General features: G+C 42.2%; 1 protein-coding gene across 2 annotated transcripts in view; it reads left to right on the top strand.

Annotated features, from left to right (window-relative positions):
- The window catches only part of LAMA3 (laminin subunit alpha 3), a 233,763-nt gene that overhangs the window by 62,818 nt on the left and 153,959 nt on the right, over window positions 1–16,986 (top strand). For both annotated transcript variants that reach the window (XM_061170276.1, XM_061170275.1), the window contains exons 7-11: window positions 155–270; window positions 3,738–3,856; window positions 11,459–11,549; window positions 13,475–13,606; window positions 14,926–14,988. In XM_061170276.1, the coding sequence (XP_061026259.1) occupies window positions 155–270; window positions 3,738–3,856; window positions 11,459–11,549; window positions 13,475–13,606; window positions 14,926–14,988 (521 nt within the window). The remainder of the gene's footprint in view (window positions 1–154; window positions 271–3,737; window positions 3,857–11,458; window positions 11,550–13,474; window positions 13,607–14,925; window positions 14,989–16,986) is intronic.

Here is a 16,986-nt window from a genome sequence, read left to right as displayed (position 1 = left end):
AATAGCATATGCAAAGTGCTTTGTTCTCATAATCACTCAATGGTACCATAGGTGACCATGATGACTCAGTTTTTCACACAGGAGCAACTGATCTTATACTTCAGTTAAACAAACAACTTTTCAGTAACTGAGATGTGTTTTGCTACATGCCCAGGTTTCGGTGTGAATGCCAGCACCACACCTGTGGGGAGACATGTGATCGCTGTTGTGCAGGGCACAATCAGAGGCACTGGCGGCCTGCCACGCGGGAGCAGAGCAATGAGTGTGAAGGTGAGTGCTGGGGGAGGGGTGCTAGGAAGCGAGGCCCCACCCATGATCCCCTTCCCCCCATCTCTAAGGACTGATGCAGTGTTTTCCCCATGCTCATGAAGAGGGTGAGATCATGTCAGTCTTAGGGACTCAGAACTGTCTGATGCAGCAAATAACTCACAGACTGGAGGTAACAGGGCCCCACTCTAAACTCAGATACAAATATGAGAACAAAAATAACAACAATAATGCTCGTTAATATATATTAAGCATTCACTATATGCAAGGATTGGACTTTGACAATTGGCCTTTCTTTTTAGCAATCTAAAATGTGTTGCAGCCACTATTAAACTGTAAACACTTATCATTTCTTAGGATGTGATACTGGATTGGAATCCTAATTATTCTGAGGACCGAGATTCAGAGAAGGTGGTGAGATTGATGTCTAAACAGAGAGCTGGAAGTACTGAGGGAATAGGGCTGAGGGGGATGCAGAATGGACACCAGAGAAGGAAGGAAGAAAGAGGAGAGGCTGCTTTTAATTATGGACACAATATAAAGTAACAAAACTGTTATTTAAACAAACAAGCCCATGATATCCAACTGAAGATTTTCTTTTAAACCCATCTTCTTAGAAGGCCATATATTTATTCCAATTGCTGGAAACATTTTTGTAACTTTTAATTATTGGCTTTGGAGACTGTGGCCTATTTTTTCTGAATATTCTTAGCATTTGAAGACAGATTTGCTTTTTTGAAATGACTAAAAGGCGTTTGGATCCAGGTTTGTTGAACTAGATGTGTAAGAAAGAATCTATACTTTATACTTTCTGGCCAAATAGTTCTTGTAACTTTAAGAGATAAGACTGATGATCTCTGTGACCAACAAAATTACTTAAAATGCATTTCCAGTGGGGAATTCTGAGCACACTTTGAGAGATGCTAACATTGTTGGAAGGTGTTGCCCAAGGTGAACGCTCAGGTGATCTCTAGGTCCAGGTCGTTACCCGGATGGCCATTCTCACTTTATAGTCATAGTTAACAGGTTCCTTTGCAGTGAATTCCCGACTCCTCACCCCTAGATAATAGGGCCCCAAAGAGGGAAAAGTAATAATCAGGGGTTGTTTCTTCCGATACTTTCAGGTGCTGGTTTAGGATACTTTGATTGAATAAGTGTCATCACATGAATTCCAACATTCATCGTGTGGTTAGTTTTCCAGACTAATGGAACCGCTCAGTGAATGACAACGCTTTACTCCAACACACATATGACAAATTTTAAATAATTTCCTTTCATAAGTTTTTAACCTTTTTACACTTGCCAAAATGGTTAAAAATTATAAACAGCCTATGGAAATCAGACCTGTTAAGATATTTGTTAGATGCTTTCTAAATTCCATTTGAGTTACTGCAATTCAAAATAAATAGACTTCTTAAGAAATAACTGACATAGTAAATGTAAATGCTTAGAATTTTTAAAAAAATCATGGCACCACTGAGGAAATGAAAATAAGAAAGGGCTCAGCCTGTTAAAAACAGGGTAACTTGAAAATCTAATCCTAATAGATTTATCCGAGAACTTGATTAAAACACATAAATTCCTAGAAAGACTTGGAAAATTGGATCTAGGTGGAATGTAGTGAATATATGTTCTGCCTAAGAGAGAATGAGTGTTTTACTTGTTAGATCTTTTTTCATCTTGGCAATGATGGGGTTTAAATCATATTTTCTAATTTTAGAAGCATCATACGTTACTTGTAAATAACTTGGAAAATTTTTTTTTAAAAAGTAAAATCATTAATACTTTTACTACCCAAAGAGAACCACTATTAATATTTTGTTAGGTATTTTAGTGTTTTTTTCATGCATACTTTAAATGCTCAAGGGTATATTATTTATACAATTTTATATCCTGAGCTTTTTCACTTGATATTTTTAAATATTTTCCCATATCATTAAAAACTCTTTGACATCTTTTTTTTTTTTTTTTAAACTTTGGGTTTATTTATTTATTTATTTATTTATTTATGGCTGTGTTGGGTCTCCGTTTCTGTGCGAGGGCTTTCTCCAGTTGCGGCAAGTGGGGGCCACTCTTCATCACGGTGCGCGGGCCTCTCATTATCGCGGCCTCTCTTGTTGCGGAGCACAGGCTCCAGACGCGCAGGCTCAGTAATTGTGGCTCATGGGCCTAGTTGCTCCGCGGCATGCGGGATCCTCCTAGACCAGGGCTCGAACCCGTGTCCCCTGCATTGGCAGGCAGATTCTCAACCACTGTGCCACCAGGGAAGCCCTTTGACATCTTTTTCGATGGCACATATTCAATAGTATTGTCATTCTGTGGATTCAAGTGTGTCTAAAAAGTGTTTGAGTACTTACTGTGTGCTGGGGACGATGCTCTATTACAGACAAAACAGGAGCAGTTCTTGACTTCATAGAACTGACAGGCAAGCAAATATACTGTTGTTTGCTTAGCCATTTCCCTATAATTAGATGTTAGGATTATTTCCAATTGATCACTATTATAGATAGTGCTGGGATGAAAGGCTTAGAGTGTTGACTGGGAATAGGTTTTGGAGTCACAGAAAGACAAGTGAGGATTCTGCCTCTCTTACTTGTGAAGTCTGTGACTATGTGCACGTCCCTTAACCTCTCTAAGCCTCAGCCTCCCCATCTGGGCTACAGGCATAATAGCACCACCCTTAGAAAGTTATTGTGCAGATTAAATGAGATAATGCATGTAAAATGCTTTTCACAGTGTACCAAGAACTCAGTTATTCTTATTTATTTATTTATTTATTTATTTATTTATAGGCTGCCTTGAGTCTTAGTTGTGGCATGCGGGATCTTTCTTTGTTGACGCACGCGGGATCTTTTCTCGTTGCAGTGCGTAGGCTCTTTGTTGTGGTGCGCGGGCTACTCTCTAGTTGTGGAGTGTGGTTGTTCTCTTCTCTAGTTGTGGCGCGTGGGTTCCAGAGTGCATGGGCTCTGTAGTTTGTGGCAATGCAGGCTGTAGTTGAGGTGCACGAGCTCAGTAGTTGTGGCACTCGGGCTTTAGTTGCTCTGCGGCATGTGGGATCTTAGTTCCCTGACCAGGGATCGAACCTGTGTCCCCTGCATTGTAAGGCGGATTCTTTACCACTGGACCACCAGGGAAGTCCCTTAGTTATTCTTGACAGTAGCAGTAGTAGTAATATTCTCTTTGTGCATAAAGCTTAATTGGCATTTTGGTTTATCTTAATTTGTAATTATATATCTTATTTTTTTAAAAAGAGAAACCTCTCCCACTTAATATCAGATGAAAGAAGGTATAAATTGCATATGATTGTAGGCGGGTCTTTGTGTAAAAATCCCCCAAATTTTCCACTGGGGGTATCCCTGGTGTTCCAGAATAGACTTTCTTGTAGCTCAGTGAACAACAATACTCTGGGGGGATTTACTAAGGGTCTCATAGTCACGATGGAATACTAACTTAGAATACTCTTTTTTCAGCATGCAACTGCCATGGCCACGCCATCGACTGTTACTATGATCCAGAAGTGGAGAGGCAGCAGGCAAGCTTGAATAACCAAGGCATCTATGCAGGTGGAGGGGTCTGCATTGACTGTCAGGTGAGGCACTATTTAAGTCAAAGTGAATGTGTCACAGTAGGAAATGAACACTCAGTAAGCCCTGCTCTAAAAAGATGTCAAGAAAGTGATATGCAATTCAAAGGATTTTCTGACGCCGTTTCTCCACTTTTGTACACAGAAAGCTTGGTCAGCTGGATGTAATTTAGGGAAAATGGACTGAGGCATGTTTGTCCAAACTCCATTGGTTAGATTCTTCATTTGGGTCTTTGTCTAAATGGAGGGGAGAATTCCTGGCTGTCATCCTGACTGCTATCCATCTTATATTAGAAAGGCTCTAAGATAGGAGGGCAAATAGGTATCAACTTCAGTGCTGACTCTAAATCCTGTTTTCAAATGGATTCTGACTCTAGAGGAAGTATATCATGATCAATTAATGATGTCTGCTGTTGACACTAAATAAGAAAAATGGATTTTTCATCCCTCCTATAAGGACGATTGGGTTCACTGGAATTTAGGTAAGAGGAGTGTATGGCAGAGGAGGGTATATGTATATCTGCCTTGAGATATTCATTAAAAATTGTGTAAAATGTTCATGAGTTTGGTCTATATTGTCATTCTGTCTTGTGTGCTTTTAGAGTGATGTTTTTTTAACGTTGCCAGTAAGGAGGCACTCTTTACGTGAGTTGCCCGTTTATGTGGAACCAGGGCTACACACCCTTAGAGAGACCCACCATTCTCCACCTGTCTCCCACTCCACACATTTTATATCATCTGTCACCATAGTTAATTAAAATACAAGTAAATATAAGTCATAGGTTTGTTACAAATCACAGGGTTTCACGGATAAGTGAAAGATCCCAGGATCTTCTTAAAGCTATGCATTACAAGACCTTCAGGTGATTTGCATGCACATTAAAGTTGCAGAAGCACGGGACTGTCTGCAATCTGATGAAAGGTATTTATGAAAACCCTACAACTAACATCATATTAGTGATGAAATATTGAACTTTTTCCTTCTAAAGATTGGGAACAAGGAAGGATGCTTGCTTTCACCACTTTTGTGAAACAGTGCCCTGGAGGTCCTAACCTCTGCATAAGACAAGAAAAAGAAACAAAAGGTATTAAGATTGGAAAGGAAGAAGCAGAACTGTTTCTATTTGTAGATGACATGATTCTTTATGTAAAAAAGCCTAAGGAATGTACAAAATAATTACTAGAACTAATTGAATTTAGTAATATTGCAGGATACAATGATAATATAGAAAAACCAGCTATATATACTAGTAGCAAACAATAGGAAAATGAAATTAAAATTCAATTAAAAATAGTATCAAAGAACATAAAATGCTTAGGAATAAATTTAGCAAAAGACATGCAAGACCTCTATATTAAGGCTAAAAAAACTTTTCTGAGAGAAATCTAGAAAGACGAAATAAATAGAAAGATGTAATGTATTTGTGGATTGGAAGATTCAGTATTATTAAGATACCAGTTCTCCCCAAATTGCTCTACAGAGTTAATGCAGGTTCTTTTTTTTAAAAAGAAGTTGACAAGTGGATTCTAAAATTTATATGGTTATGTAAACGACCTAGAATATCCAAAGCCATCTTGAAGAAACAATAAAATTGGAGGACTTATCTTACTTCAAGATTAACTATAAAGCTACAGTAATCAAAACATGGTGCTATTGACATAAGGCTAGAAGAATAGATCAATGTAGCAGAACAGGGAGCACAGAAACTGACTCACACGTGGACATTTTATTTTATTTTATAAATTTATTTTATTTAATTTATTTTTGGCTGCGTTGGGTCTTCGTTGCTGCCCGCGGGCTTTCTCTAGTTGCGGCGAGCAGGAGCTACCCTTTGTTGCGGTGCACGGGCTTCTCTTTGCGATGGCTTCTCTTGCTGCGGAGCACGGGCTCTAGGTGTGCGGGCTGCAGTAGTTGTGGCTCGTGGGCTCTAGAGCGCAGGCTCAGTAGTTGTGGTGCACAGGATTAGTTGCTCCGTGACATGTGGTATCCTCCCGGACCAGGGCTCGAACCCGTGTCCCCTGCATTGGCAGGCGGATTCTTAACCACTGTGCCACCAGGAAAACCCCTGGACATTTTATTTTTCATAAAAGTACCAAAGCAATCCAGTGACAGGGGGTGGGGAGAGAAGAGAAAAGTCCTTTCAACAAATGGTTCTGGAGTAACTGGATTTATATGGGAAAAAAATTAACTCTGACCCCGACCTCAAATCATACACAAAAACTAAATTGATATGGATCAGACCTAAAGTAAAGTTAAAACTTAAAGCTTTTGAGAAAAATATACGCAGATATCTTTGTGATTCGAGGATGAGCAAAGTTTTCTTAGTTCATAGAAAGCAATAACCATGAAAAATTGACAAATTAGACTTCATCAAAATTAAAAACTTCTGTTCACAAAAGGCACTGAAGAAAATGAATAGGCAAGCCATGAATGGGGAGAAAATATTCAGAAAACATAAATCTGACAAATGGTTGGTATCCAGGATACACAATATAAAGAACTCCTACAGCTCAATAACGAAAAGACAAATAACCCAATACAATTGCAAACGATTTGAATAGCCACTTCACAAAAGTGGATGTATGAATGGCCAATAAGCATACAACAAAGGGCTTAACATCATGAGTCATCAGAGAAATGTAAATTATAGTTACAATGACTTACCCCCAATTTTGGTGAGGATGTGGAGCAACCATACCTATCATGCATTGTTGGTGTGAGTGAAAAGTGGTACAATCACTTTGGGAAAATATCTGGCAGTTTTAAAAATATAACTAAACATATACCTACACCATGACTCACAAATTCCACGCTTAGGCATTTATCCATGAGAAATGGAAATGTGTGTTTACAAAAAGTTTATAGCAGCTTTATGCACAATAGCCCCAAACTGGAAATAGCCCTGGTGTCCTTCAGTAGTAGAATGGAGGAACACACTCTGGCATATTTATGCAGTGGAATACCAATGGGCAGTAGGAAGCAACAAACTATTGATGGTGCAACAACGTGCAAGAATCTTAACAGCATCGTGTTAAGTGAAAAAAGCTTTCCCAAAAAGAATACCGATAGTATGAAGACTATTTAGATGAAATTTTGGAACAGGCAAAACTAATCAATAGTGGAAAAAATCAGAACTGTGGTTGACTGTCGGAGCTGGTGGTGGGGATTGACTGGGAAGAGGCATGGGGACACTTTCAGGGGTGGTAATATTGTTCTGTATCTAGATAGACATCTGGGTTTCACAGATATATGCATTTGTTATAACTCAGTGAATGTACAAGAGTTTTGCCCTTGTGTATAAATTTTATACCAAAAGAAAAAAACTATGGACAAACATTAAACTCCAGTTAATTATATGCATAACTTTAGCTATGCATATAATTAACTGGAGTTATTATAATAACAGTTAAACAGTTAATATAAATAGCTAAAGTATTTAGGGGACGGTAACTGATATCTGCAATTTATTTTGAAATGCATAAATAAGATGGATTAATGGATGGATAGAAGAATGAGTAGATGGATAATTATGTGAAAAAACAATTATAGTAAAATGTTAATGGTACACTCTAGTAGAGGGGGTATAGGTGTTTATTGTGAAATTTGAATTTTTTGGTCATAAAATATTGGGGGAAAGAGCAAAAAAAGAAGGCAAGGAGCAAAACATTTTTGGATTGACTCCTTGATTCCTTTCTGTTTGATAAAATATTGTTGCTCTTAATTAAGGTTGAAGATTACCCATGTTATTTGAGATGATGCTTGAAGATGCTTTATCTCCATTAACTAAAACAGAGTCTTTAGCTTCTTCCATGGAGACACGACTTCTAATCTAAGTCTTGAACTGTTTGTGTCCCTAATGTGTTCGTCTCACTCTTTCCAAACTGTTTTTCCTCTCTCTTTCACACACACATACACACACCACACAAAGCTAAGAGATGGGATCAAGAAACAGACGGAGCACATATGGCTACGTTCCCTTCTGTAACAAATCCTACAAAATGACAGGAAAGATACCAAACAAGCAAAATACTCTCTCCTTCCAGAATCCACAATAGCATGAAAAATAAGAAAGAGTGTTATCAACAGACCAGCAGTTTCAAGAGATTCCTGAAAGATAGAAAGCAGAAACAGATACGTGCAGGAGAACACAGCTGTGATTATTGGAACAATTTGGAGGTACTCCAAGAGGCAACAGATAGGAGAAATTAACTGTGGAGCTACACTTAAACCTATAAAACATTATTGACGTTTATAAAAGAAGACCTATATGGAAAGGCATAATATGTTTCCAGACTCAGTATTATAAATATACCATTTTTTCAAAACCAATCTATAAATTCAGTGCAATTTCAATCAGATTTTTAATGAAGATTGACAGACTGATTCTAAAGTTCTTATCAATAAAAGAATATATGAGAATAGACAAGTAGCTTAGAAAAGATGAACAATGACGGGAGAAATTTGTCTTGTGAGATATCAAAATATACCGTGAATCTGTATTAATTGAGTGTGGACTCAATGCAGGGATAGGTAGTTCAATAGAACCTAATAGAGAATTTAGAAACAAATTCATGCAGATATTAAAATTTGGTTTGTGGTAAAATTGGCATTTCTGATGGAAGAGAAAGATGGATAGTACATAAACGATGTTGAATAATTGGCTCTTCATTTGGGAAGAAAATGTAACCCTATCTTATGCCATATACAGAGGGACATGGGGAGTCTTGCACAGGAAGGGAGGAGAACGGGTGCCACTACAGCAGGGCAGATGGTTTGGTGAGCTACGTGGTGATGCTTCAAGATGAAATTTGAGTTTGCTGGTAGAACACTCATACCGTACAGCAAGGTCTGCCTATCAGAAACCCAGCTGCCTTAGTCACTTCAGGCCGTTATAACAAATATACCATAGACTGGGTAGCTTACACAATAAACAGTTATTTCTCACAGTTCTGGAGGCTGTGAAGTTCAAGATCAAGGTGCCAGTACATCCAGTGTCTGGTGAGAGCCTTCTTCCTGGCTGGCTGATGGCCATTGCCTTGTATTCTCACATGGAGGAGAGAGAGAGAAAGGAAGGAAGCTCTCGCTGTCTCTTCTTATAAGGGCACTAATCCCATCATGAGGGCTCCATCCTCATGATCTGATTACCTCCCAAGGCCCCATCTCCAAATACATTGGGGATTAGGCTTCCACGAATGAACTTGGGGGGAACACGAACATTTATTCCATAACACCAGCTAACCTGACTGTTTCCTGCCTTTTCTGTGCAGTGCTGGTAATGGGAGAATGATGAAATCTCTGCCATCAGTCTGGGCAGGTGACAGGAAGTGGGAACATCACAGGCAGGCTGGGCCTGGGGACTTTCAGGTGGCCAAGCAGCCAGCATGTAAGAGCCAGATCGTTATCCTGCAGGGCACGTGGTTGTCAGAGATGGCTGTTTTCTCACGTGGTATTGATTTCGCTTTTGTTTCTTGGGTTTACTATTTTAAGTGTTGGTTTGGGGGTATGTGACATTTTAAATAGGGTGGTCCGTTCTCTGGGATATGGCATTTGAGTAAAGACCTGAAAGAAGCGAGAGAATGGACCAGGCATCTGTCTGGGGGACAGCTTTCCAGGTGGAGGGGACGGCAGGGCAAAGGGCCTTGAGAGGGAACAAGGGGCCCACGTGGCTGGAGGGGAGTGAGCAGGGCTAGATGCGTCAGAGAGGTCACAGAGGCCAGATCACTTTGACCTTCAGATGGAATATCAGATGGGGTCTTCCCAGGAGAGTGTGGCCAACGAGTGGACTAGCCAATAGTCTCGTTGTACTTGAGGTTCACGGAAGTAGAAGTCAGCAACAGTGTTGTAGGTGTGGTCAAGGAATTGAGGGAAAGAGAGAGAGTCAGAGAGAGATGGGGTTTAACTGAAGATTGAAAAGCATGTAGGAAAAGTTTTGCTTGGAGGAATTAAGACCTGAGAATTATCAGAGCAGGGCCTGAGGTTTCTAGGTGGGCGTTCCTTAGAAAGCCTTTCTAGATGGTGCCAAGCAAAAAGGAGTAGGTGGGGGTGGGCTTACCTCCTGCACAGATCCCATCGGCGCCCACCCCACTCTTTAGCTTGGGCAACGGAGGCTTTCTCATCTCGTGTTGTGTCGTACATATGCAAATTCAGACACCCACTCCTCCCGGCAAGAGTGCTTCCTAGGTACCTCCAACGTTGAAATGTGGAGCCACTACTGTCCTTGAGTCTCTGTCTGGTATTGGTCCAACCATGACCTTGGTGTGCATGGATAAGTGGTGTATCTTGCCCTCAGGTGGTGTGGGTCCTAGAGAACCACCCAAAACTTGAAGGCGAACTACAGGTATTCTTAGGGTGATTTGTTGCTGTTCTTTGTGTTTCAAAAATATAACTTCTTTGTGGCAGGTGCTTCATTAGACAAACCTTGTGGTAAAGGGGAGAACCCAGGGTACCCACTTGAGAGAACTTTTTCTCATTTCCTACTCCAATGAGAAAAAAATTGGGAGCCAAGGTTAACCTGATGTCCTCTGTGTATTATAAGCCACAGTGGCAAACAACAGAGTTGAGAGGTTCGTTGGCATTTGATGGAAGGGAGGGTGGACTACAGCTGTTTCCTGTTTGTCCGAGATGTTTATGCATGTAAACCTTAGGTCAGAGAAGTGGCCAGTATGGTTTTAGACCTCAGTGTTAAAGTGAATTCAGATTTTAGCCTGCAGGACAAGGAGTGGTAATAAATAAAAGTCTGTAATTAATAAAATCATCTAAAGGGGTAGAGGATACAGAAAGGGTCTTTGTTCTCCTCTCTGTGTTTCTATGCAGACTCCTTTTGAGTCAGTGTGTTATATTTGTTCTTTTTAACTTCCTATTGCCTTTCCTTTCATTAGTGAAAGAACACTGTCCTTCTAATTGTTTCCAAATTAGAGAGAGAGAGAGAGGTGGAATTGAGCTAGATGCATGGTATATAGTTCTTGGAAATTGATGATGCATGTTGGGTAATTTGATTTTCTGGCAATTACAAGGATTAGCCGTGAAATATAAAAGGCTGCCTTGTATTGTACTTTAAAATGAGCTCTGTGTATGAAGCACATGCCTACATTTTCCATTCCCGTAGCAGAAATGTTTGGGAAATGGTTTCAGACTAAAGCACAGATAAAATTTTGGAATGACAAGAGAAGGGGATCTGTACATGCAGTTTTTTCCAAAATTGGAGAAGATAAAAATACACACATAACCCTTTATTCCTTGGGTTAAACCTAAGGGTGATTTATGATCCATTCATCACTACCGAATGAAGCTTTGAAGAGTGGTCCTCTGGAATTTTTGCTCACTCAAATGTCAGGTGCTTCATTAAGTGGTAGAGAGGAAAACTTGGGTTGTCCAGTTCATGGAACTTACCCTCATTTCCTCTTCCAATGGGAAAAAAAATTCCAGAGCCAAGTTCAAGCCAGTGTCCTGTGGTAAATCTTGGAGATTCAAGGTCAAGATCAGTGCTTTTTTTTTTTTTTTTTTTTTGGTGACTTTTACATTACAATTGTGTATGACAGAATTATTTCTCTGGATGAATAGCGCTTGTCCACTACTCTTCCGCCTAAGTTTCTTTTGTTTCTTTCTAGCATAACACAGCTGGTGTAAACTGTGAAAAGTGTGCTAAGGGCTATTACCGCCCTTACGACGTTCCGGTCCATGCCCCCGATGGCTGCATCCGTAAGTTTCATTCCAACTTGGTGTGTCTTAGACTTCAGGGAGGTCATCGGGCTAAATTCTGATTAGCTAGTAATTCCCTTCGTTTTCTCTCTCTCTTCATATTATTGGTTCTACTCCTTACTAGCTGTGTGACTTCAGGTAGTTACATAGTCTCTCCAAGAATCAGATTTCATATATGTAAATGGAAATGATCATCTAGTTTCTAAGATTAAATGAAATGCAATCAAAACCACCTAGGAAAATACTGAGCATTGGGCTTGTCGCATACTAGGCCTGCAACAAATGTTTTCTGTTGTTTTGACATGCTTCTATGATCTCCAGTAATTTTAAATTTCATCAGAATTAGACTCAAGGCAACATAGTAATGATTTCACAAGGATGTAATAATAGTCATAATATTCAAAATAGTTATGATTTATTGAGCACTTGCTATATACAAGGCATTGCTTAAATAATTTCACAAATGTCTTATCTAATTATCATAACAAACTTAAGATAATGTATTATTAGTCTCATTTTTAGATATAGAGAAATCAAAGGGTCTGAGTAGTTAAATATCTTGGCCCAGGTGAGAGAACTACTAACTGGTAGGTCCAGGGCATAGTTCATATCTGTCTAGTGCTGCTGTAACATACCACTTCCATTATACAGAAAAATGCCACTGTTTTTTTTTTCCTGTGGAATTATCAGTCATAGATCAGATTATAGACTTTGTTCTGCATGTGTAATTTATTTGGATCTTTTATGTTCTCTGGCTATTGCAGTTAGAAAACAATTCCAGTCCTGAAATTGGCTTCTGTGCCCACCTTCCGCCCCAAATTCATTCATCATATCATTAATGTTTGAGAGCATCAAAATCCAAAGAATGTATAAACTCTGATTTGTTTCTCTGTAGGGCATCTTAGTTATTAAAAGTGTGTCCTTGTTTTCTCTCGCTCTTCCACATCATCCTATGAAGTATGCCCATGATTTATCTTGTGCCCACGAAGAATAAGCTTTGGCAAAGGAAAACAGGACATCGTGAATAAACTCATGCCTTATTAGGAGCCTCAGTTTTCCATCACTTGTCTCGTTTCTTTCTTCATCACTGAAGTGGTCTCATGGAGATATTAGAGGCTTAGCATCAAGAATCCACAGGACACATAAATCCTAAACAAATTAAGCAAAGGACACCAGGAGAAACCAGGCTAGGGGGTTGCTTGGTGCTCACGACTTCTCCAGCCTCCCGGTACCTCACAGGACAGGGACTCAGCCGAGCTATGACAGTGTTTTTGCTGTCCAAGGTGAGGACTTTTGCCAGGTCAAGGGAAGCTCCCAAGTGAGGGGGTTACCGAGCATTTTACACCCAAGTGTGTCCCTCTGGAATGCAAACCCAATAGTCAGGCCAGTTGCAAAAACTGCCTTCAGTAAGCTGTATCACTTGATTCTAACATTTGGGTTATGGGCACGATCTTGCTGTGCTGTGCACAGATTATATATCAATGTCTAGGCATCCCACACTTGTGTCCACATCACAGCTGTGTAATGCCGACCACTCTGTGGACATTCATAGTTGGCTCGTAGCCGGGAGAGGCTGTGCCCAACAGCCCTGCCAGGAGCCAAAGCACGCGCCCACCCAGCCCTTCCGGTGGTGGCTTGTGCAGGGTTGCCCCCTACACGGTGAACTGGGCGGTGCTCAGTGTAATAAACCACATCCTGGAGAACTTCTCAGTGTGACTGCTCATTAAAGCTTGTCTCTGAGGGTCCATGGGGTTCAGTCAATGCAAACCATCAACCAGGTGTGAAGTGGAAAACAGGCTGTGCCCTTTCAAGAATCCCTGGAAACCAATGATGAAGTAGTAAACATTGCCTGAGAAGGATTAGGACATATTTGCCTTAAGAGGTGCAGTGAAGGAGGGACTCCTTGAATCTGGGATTTCTCTTAGCCTGCAGCTGTCACCCCGACCACGCGGAGGACTGTCAGCAGGGCTTGGGCCGCTGCACCTGCAGGCCCAACTTCCGCGGAGACCACTGTGAGGAGTGTGCGGCCGGCTACCACCATTTCCCAGTTTGCTCCAGTAAGTCCCAGCTGCGGAAGGAGAGGCCTGGCTTCTTGGCGCTGACCTGGGCTTTGTGCATCGACCCCTGAGTGCATGGCAGGCATGGGGCAGGGGGGTGGTAGAGGGACAGAAATAGGGCCAGGAAGGTTCTATTTGTGTGAAAATGTTCCCCAAAGTTGGGAGCATTACATTTTTATAAGTATGTTTTATAGTGTTATTTATCTCCAAAGTGTTAGGCTGTACCATAGACATTACCATCTCAGCAGGTCAAAGGGTCAGATAGTGGCAGTTTCAACGTAATAGTAATCCATGTATGGGGTTTTTCTTCATAAACCTAGAGTAAATGTCGCGGGCTTCCAGATGTTCGCGTGCGCACACGTAGTGTGTGTCGTAATTCCAGTGGCCGAGGGATGTGTCTTCTTTCCCACTGTACAGTAGAGCCCTCACCTTATCCCACTGCCGTGATCTAAGAGGACATCTCAGCATCTTGGAGAGAAATATATGTGTCTGTTAGAAACAGCGTAGAACGTGGAGCAGGAGAGCGTGTGAAGTCAGCTGTGCAGATTGTACCAAGAGCCGTGACCCTATTTGTTCTGCAATTAGTGTAAAAACTGGACTTTGGGGTCAGGACGGAGAAACACGGTCTCAGGAAGAGGCTACCCCATTGCTGCGTTAGTTCTTGCCCATTCCCACCTCACAACTCTGCCATCCCCGGAAAAGCATTTTGAGTTGTGGGGCTCTGTGGACAGGACGTGCGCGTGTCCTGGCTCCCACCTGCTGTCCCAGGGTCATTGTTAAACGAGCACCCACTTCCACTGTCAAGTGTCCCAGTTTGGAGGATGAATTACATGATCATCTTCACGTTAAAGGAACCAGTTTTTAAGCCCAAACATAGTGACACTGAATCAGGGCTCAATCAGTTTAGAATCTATAATTATTGGATAGAGGCTGAGCAGAAATTGCATTTTCATAAGCAAAGTTTTAGGGAAAAAGACTTGAAAGAAAACATTTTTAAAAAGCTAGTCTCGATGTTACATTAAGAAACAGTAAAGATACTGAAGAAGTCCAGCTCAGCCCTGCTAGACTGGGACTTAGCTATTGTGAGCACGAAATATCCATTTCTGTTCATTAATATACAGATCAGAATGTCTGACCATCCTGGTTCTATTACTAGATGCATTTTAAGTGTAGCAACATTTCCTTTCTTTCAGTTAGTTTCCACATGCTGCTTTCACTAAGTCAGAGAGGGCGTCTTCCTAGTTAGTGCAATTTAATGTTTTACTTTACTGTCTCCTTAATCATCCTTCTCTGTATTTTTTGATAAACTATTTTTCTAGGAATTCCCGTTTTCCCTATTTCTACTCCAAGTCCAGAAGATCCAGTAGCTGGAGATATCAAAGGCAAGTAACTTCTCTTTTGGTTTAACTTCAGTGAAGATGTTATGCTCCATATTCCTTTTCTACTTTCTGTGCACATGGCTATGTCCAAGTTCAAGTCATCCTCATGGGACCATGGTGGTGCCTTGCAGGTGTGTCATATTTGGGCTTCTCACCTCCCATCCTTCTCTACTCCAGTCTGTCCTTTGCAATGGCACCACCTGATGAAGGAGACTAAGAAGAGTTTTTAGATTGTATGTTGCTAGATTGCTCAAAAACCTTCAGTAGCAGTCGGTTGCCTGCTGTGTTATTTGGTTCTCCATAAAGAGACTCTGAGAAAGGAATTGAGTGCAAGTAGTTAATTTGGGAGGTGACACCAGGAAACATCAGTAAGGGAGTGAGTCCGAGATTGAAGGGAACCCTTATGAAGATGCGTTAGCGGGCATGGTCCTGCTGTAGCTCCTGGAGCTGCAGCCCCCTGAGCAGCTCTGGGAGGCAGCAGAGAACTTGCTCAGCGTTATCCCAACGGAACGGATAACTTCAGTCACCTGATGTGCATGGAGGGCTACCTCTGGGGCATTAACTTTCTGGGCCCGGCCTGCAGGGGGGCAGAGGAGCTCCTGCAGCCAGAAAAACACCCAGGGAAGAGAGTGGCAGGGGGATGCAGGAAGCAGCCTTTGGGGTGGAGAGGTGCTACACCTACCTAATCCCTGATTCTGCACGTATTTTATGACCACCTGCTATGTGCATAGCACTGTTCTGGCTGCTGGGGACTTAGTGAAACGAATTTCCCAACTCTCCTGGAGCTTATATTTCAGTCAGGGGTGGGGGTGACTCCTACAATAACATATTTAATATACAAACAAGTAAAATCACTAATGTGATAGATTATGATATGCAGGGTTGTGTGTGTCCTGCACAAGGTGTTACTTTTAAATGGGAGTCATTCACACTGTAGGTGTAAATTAACCCACATGAGAGTATTCCAGGCCTTTGGGTTCAATTCTGGAGCTGTGAGCAGTTCGCTATGTGAACCCGCAGTGGTGCTCACAGGGACACACACGCTCAGAAGGGCGTGGCACATTGCATGCACACAGCCCACGGCCATCTGGGTCAGGTTTGGGTCACCCACCTGGTCTCGTGCCCCAGGATGGGGAAAGGCCTGATGGTCACGTGCCCATCTCACTGGGAGCGCATGGACCCCTCTTCCCGGTGCGTCCGGAGTATGAGTGGGCAGGGAAGGGGCACTGGTGGCCAGACAAGAACATGGTCTCTGGAGGGCCATCCTTGGTCAAGGAATTCAGGTTCTACAACAGTATATTAGCTCCGGGTGCGTTGGCCATCTGTGCTGTGGAATAAATAAGGCCGAGAGAGAGAGGGTAGGAATGTGAGGTTTGCACATGTAAGTAGGTTGTCAGGGAAGGCCTTGCTGAAGAGATGATTAAGCAGGGTCGTCAGGGGGCTGAGGACTGAGCTCTGCAGATGTCTGGGGAGAAGCATCTAGATGCAGGAAAGAGCAAGTGCAAAGTCCCTGGGGCAGGACATGCCGGGGGTGTTCCCTGAACAGAGAGAGACCAGGGGTGTGAAAGCAGAGTGAGTGAAGGGGAGGGGGTGAGGGGAGCAACCCGGGGACCAGATTTCAGGCCCTCGTCAGCCACTGCGCGGATGTAGCCTCTACTCTGATGAGCCAGGAGAGTTCGGCACAGGGAAACGACGTTGCGTTGGGGTGTGGCAACTGTGTTGAAGACCAACTGTAGGAGGAGGAGAGAAGAAGCAGGGAAGCCATCACGATGATGATCCGTGAGGAAGAGATGGTGGTGGCTGGGACCCCGGAGGTGTCAGTGGAGGTGACAAGCAGTGCACAGACCGTGGATATAATCTGAGGATGCAACCCACAGGACTGTGAGAGCAAGAGGACTGGGGGGTGGCTCCCCGGCTTCTGGATGGAGCACACAAGGAGCGAAGGGGAGGGGGTGCCATTTGTTGAGCGGGAAAGGCTGTCAGAAAGGAGAAGGCGGAGCG

Source organism: Eubalaena glacialis, chromosome 15 (assembly GCF_028564815.1).
Source record: "Eubalaena glacialis isolate mEubGla1 chromosome 15, mEubGla1.1.hap2.+ XY, whole genome shotgun sequence".
NCBI classification, from domain to species: Eukaryota; Metazoa; Chordata; class Mammalia; order Artiodactyla; family Balaenidae; genus Eubalaena; species Eubalaena glacialis.
The sequence above is the reverse complement of the archived record's forward strand: the minus strand, read 5'-3'. Positions and strand labels throughout refer to the sequence as shown.